The 4,586-nt window shown below is 52.2% G+C and overlaps 1 protein-coding gene across 1 annotated transcript in view; it reads left to right on the plus strand.

The window, feature by feature from the left end:
- CDYL (chromodomain Y like) overlaps window positions 1-4,586 on the plus strand; it is a gene marked incomplete at its 5' end in the record, with an annotated part of 71,546 nt that overhangs the window by 63,060 nt on the left and 3,900 nt on the right. Inside the window, one exon of the mRNA XM_007466406.1 lies at window positions 3,202-3,412. Within this exon, the coding sequence (XP_007466468.1) occupies window positions 3,202-3,412 (211 nt within the window). The remainder of the gene's footprint in view (window positions 1-3,201; window positions 3,413-4,586) is intronic.

Consider the following 4,586-nt stretch of genomic DNA (forward strand, 5'->3'; position numbering starts at 1 on the left):
GACCGGGGCACGAACCCGCGTCCCCCGCACCGGCAGGCGGACCCCCAACCACTGCGCCACCAGGGAAGCCCCACCCACTCCATTTCAGAAACTCCAGACTCTCCTCACTCCCCGCAAAAGGCTGAATTGGTATCCTAGGGCAAAGCCAAATCTTGCTTTAGGAAATCAGTTCTTCTTTAAATGATATATTTTTGTCAATGTGAATTTTTCTGAACGCACTCAGGCAGGATCCAAAAATAGTTACACCAGATTGACTTAACCTTTACTTTTGCTCATTTGCATTGAAATTCATTTCTATGTGTGTAAGGTTGGCTTACACACATAAGGCTATTACTACGTGTATCTTTTGTTTCTGTGGTGTCGCGTCTCGAATTCCTTAAAACTTTGGGCAAAGAACATCAATCGCAGCGAGTTTCCGAAAGAAAGGTGGGAAATAGGAAGGTCAGGTCTAAACTGTTAGATTCTTAAGCATCTGTAGGGGCTAATTCCGTTGCTGGGATTCTTGGCAGTAACCAGTTTGCAGATTAATTGTAATAAAAATACTCAGCACATTAGTGATAAAAACAGAGTTCTTAGGGATCAGTTTATAGCGTTAGGCTTTTGCAGTCTGTGGGGACCAATAGTTGCTGCTTCGTGTCTGAAGGACCAGGAGCCTCCTCTCCCCAAAAGGAGGCGAGAGGAGCAGAGATTTGGGGAGGGAGCAAAGCCAGAGAGGAAACGTCCCCTGGAACCTGACCTCTTCCGCATTCACTCCCCTTCCAGGCACTGTCGTGAAGGGGGAGCTCAGTTGAGAATGGCAGTGAACTGGCCCTTAACAGGTCAGTTCTTGGTTTCCCCAAAACAATTCCTAGACTGTTGTTCTTAGGTGGTTTTCTAACTTGGTGTGAGGTCTGTGGGGTAGTAAATGTACTTCAAAAGAATGGAGAGAATTTCGGTTTTAATAGTCTTTTTGTGGCAAATGTGATCTCTTTCCTTCCTTGCTGTTCCCAGCACAGCCTTTCACTCAATTCATAGGTAATCCAGAGGAAACCGAAGTTTAAACTCAGTATGCTGCATTGAGCACATTTGAACGTTCATGCATTTTAAGTTCTAAAATACACTTGCTTTACGCCCCGCAAAGCAGTGGACAGACGGTCCCTGGCTCCCGGGCCCGAAGGCAGCTCCCGCCTCCCGCCTCTGGCTGCTGTGTGGCTAAGGCTTCTTGGCTCGGGGAAGTTCCTACAAAACAGAAAAGCAGTTCTTGGGGTTTTTGGGGGGTTTTCTGTTTTTTTTAATTTTCACACGAGAGGGGGTCTCTCTGTGGACCGTGCTCACTCTGGCGTCTCAGAGCTCATCAGACGGCGCAGTGGAGTCCTCCGAGAAGGGTCGATGGCCTTCACTCCAGAGGGAGTCGGTTAATTCATACTCCTCCCAGAAAGAGCCCCGGGTTTAGATTAGCAATCCAAGCAAAAATAAAAATAAAATCATCTTCTTGGGGGGAAAAATTCAGTTCCAGTTTCTCCAGCCTGATTTTGCAGCATGTATTTTAGAAGGAGATTTTTTTTTATACTGACATGAGAAGGATTCACTCCTTGTACCGTTTCTCTATAGAATCCCTTTATTACACTGTTTTGATCACCTCTCTCATGTTATAAGCTACCATCCCATGCATGGTTTCCAGATCTGCACTGAAAGAGCTGCCACTTTGCCCGTTCACGTGAGCAGATGAGTGTGGGGCTACTCGGGGAAAACGTCTGCTTTAAACCAGGGAGACAGCAGTTACCTTCTCAAGGGTCGTTGATACTGAGCATAGAAAATGCATTTCCGTCACGACTCGTTGACCCGGAATCCTCAAAACGTGGCAGACCTGATGTAGCTTCACGTACATGGTCTAGGATTGTTTCAAGGACCTACTGTAAAGGTTGTCTGGCTCTCTGCGTCCTTAAAACCCAGCGTGATCTTTCTAACAGTGCCCCAGGCTCTCATTTAAAAGTCTCTGCAGCTCATTCATTTGAGTGACCTAATTCTCAATCCCCCCAACCTTTGGGGACTCTGGGGCAGGCTGAGGTCGGTGCTGACTGCAGGGGCTTTTGAGAAGAGTCCCCAGAGTGAGGCTTGCAGGCTGCCAAACTCTGGGGTCCCCTCCCTCTTACACACACACTCCCTCCCTCCAGACCTCCCCCCACCCCTGCCCCGCCCTCCAAAGAAGACATGACCCTTCGTGTCAGTGTTTGGGGAGGAGCGGAGACTAGATGCTAAGTTGTGATTTATCAGAGACGATCTGCACAGATTTGCCTTATTTTTAAATTGCTGAATTGTAGGGAGCAGGACCCAGACTGGTATTTTTGGCCCCAAAGCTGGGGGCGTCAGGTTGAGAATTTGGAGTTCTGGACTTCTGATCTAGAACATAGCTGGCCTTAAAGGCATTATCTTGTATTCACTTTGGGTGAGTTTGTCCTTTTCTTCACCACGTTAAGTCTTCACACGACGCGGCCTCTGATCATAGTTAGCTTCCAGTGCGGGGGAGGGAGACGCACCATCTGGCCCTGAACCGAAGAGCAGAGCAGCCCGCCTTCCCAGCCTGACTCTCCGGCAGGTCCCAGCGGTGTGATGCTCCTGTCAGGTCTCACATCTCACACGAGCCTGTGAGCTTATCCCTATGTCCCCCAACTCATTCCATCTAGTTCTGTATAAACTCAGGAAATTTCTGTGTTTCGAGTTAATCAGTAAGCCGTCTGAAATCACAGACCAAGTCCAGACCTGGGGACTGGAACCCTGGGGTTCCTGACTCCAGGCCCTGCGTCCCTGCCCAGCACAGGCTACCGCAGTGATCCCAGGCCAGGCCTCCTCCGGGAGAGCTGCTGGACTGGTCCTCCGAAGCCCATCGTGGTTCCTGGGCTCCTCCTGCCATCAGGGGAAGACAGGTTGGCCCTGGAGCCCAAGCTGAGAGCACCTTCCGCTGGGTTGTTCCCGCAGAATTCACACAGGTCCTGTGGCGACAGCCACCCTGGCCTGGTGTCCAGGGCACCATTAAGCCTTTGCAGCACACGGTACATAAACCCAGGGCCCCTGGCCGTGGGGAAAAGGCCATCAGCAAATTCCAGGTCACGGTGATGCCCCCAGAGTTCACATCTTGGTGTATTGAATTCCGTAGAAATCGATTTTTCTGTTGCTCAAACATGCAGTGTTTTGAGTAACTCCCCCATTTATTTTCCATTTTAGAAACTTTGTGAATACTTTCATTCAGTTTAAGAAGCCTATCATTGTAGCCGTAAACGGCCCAGCCATTGGGCTAGGAGCGTCCATCCTGCCTCTCTGTGACGTGGTTTGGGCCAATGAGAAGGCTTGGTTCCAAACACCCTACACTACCTTCGGACAGAGTCCAGATGGCTGTTCCACCGTGATGTTTCCCAAGATTATGGGAGGAGCATCGGTGAGTACCTCTTTTTAAAAATCATCTTAGAAAAGCTTCCTGAAGAAGTCTAGTTTGGTTAGTGTTTTTTCTAAATTCAGACAAGGTGTCATTCTGGGGGGACTTTGTGTCAGATGCACTTGTAATTCAGTTCTCGTTCTTAACTCATGAAATCACACTCTTAGTGCAGGAGCTCGTGGAAGGTTTTCATGGTTTGGTTCATAGACTGTTTAGGGAAGAGGCCCTCCTGCCATGAGGAATCTCTGTCTCTGCGTGATTAACACCGATACCCACGAGTAGTAAACACCCAGTTTGTGACCCGAACGAACCAGTGTTTGCAGTCAACAGGTTCTTGCCCTCATAACCTGAAAGCTACTTTTAGGGGAAAGCACGAAGGAGCAAAGCTGGGCCTTTCCCCCAGGATTGCAGGGCTTACGTCTTAGCTGTTGAATCCACCCGTAATGAGCGTCTGTGGTTACGTTGCAGCTTGTGGTTTGTAGAAAGTTCACGTTGCATTCCTCACTCCTTGAGCCGTAATCGGGTACGGGCTGGGGCCCTGGCCTGGGGCTGCAGGCGCAGACGCTGAAGGGGAAGCCGGCACGCGGCGGCAGGAGCCGAGCTGTGCGGCGGGCCCTGTGGAGCTTTGCCCCCGCCGGGAGCCCTGGGGCACCGGGGTCCTGGGACCCGCACCCCACCGTGGGCTGGAGTGGCTGGCTGCCGTGTCTGTCGTCTCAGCTCGGGCTGTGGTGTCACCCCGCGGCAGAGGGTCCCCAGGGCTCCTGGCGTCTGTGCTGACCCTCTCCAGCGGCCGGGCAGCCAGATCTGGGCGGCACAGCCGTGTCCAGCCGTCGCCCTTGTCCCGTGGGCTCCACCTGCTCCTGCCCATGTGCGGGGCCGCGTGCCTGGGTGCAGGACTCCGCCTCCTTCCTGGGGGAGACGCAGGGGAGGACGAGACAGGGGTGCCTGCCTCACGCGGGGGCCACCAGCTCACGAGGAAAAGGATGTTTGCATGCGCTCGTCGTTGATGGTGGAAAAAGAGTAAGTGCAGTTGAGAGAAGTAGGCGTCCTGGGCACCCGGGTAACACTGGAGCAGCCCTGGCGGCAGGCACCGCCCGCAAATACCGCACAGCACCCTCCAGGGCGCCCTGTCGGACGACTCGCCGAAAGGCCGAGGAACCTTCGCGACCTGGGGCGG

This window comes from Lipotes vexillifer, unplaced genomic scaffold (genome assembly GCF_000442215.2).
Source record: "Lipotes vexillifer unplaced genomic scaffold, Lipotes_vexillifer_v1.1 scaffold444, whole genome shotgun sequence".
Classification (NCBI taxonomy): domain Eukaryota; kingdom Metazoa; phylum Chordata; class Mammalia; order Artiodactyla; family Lipotidae; genus Lipotes; species Lipotes vexillifer.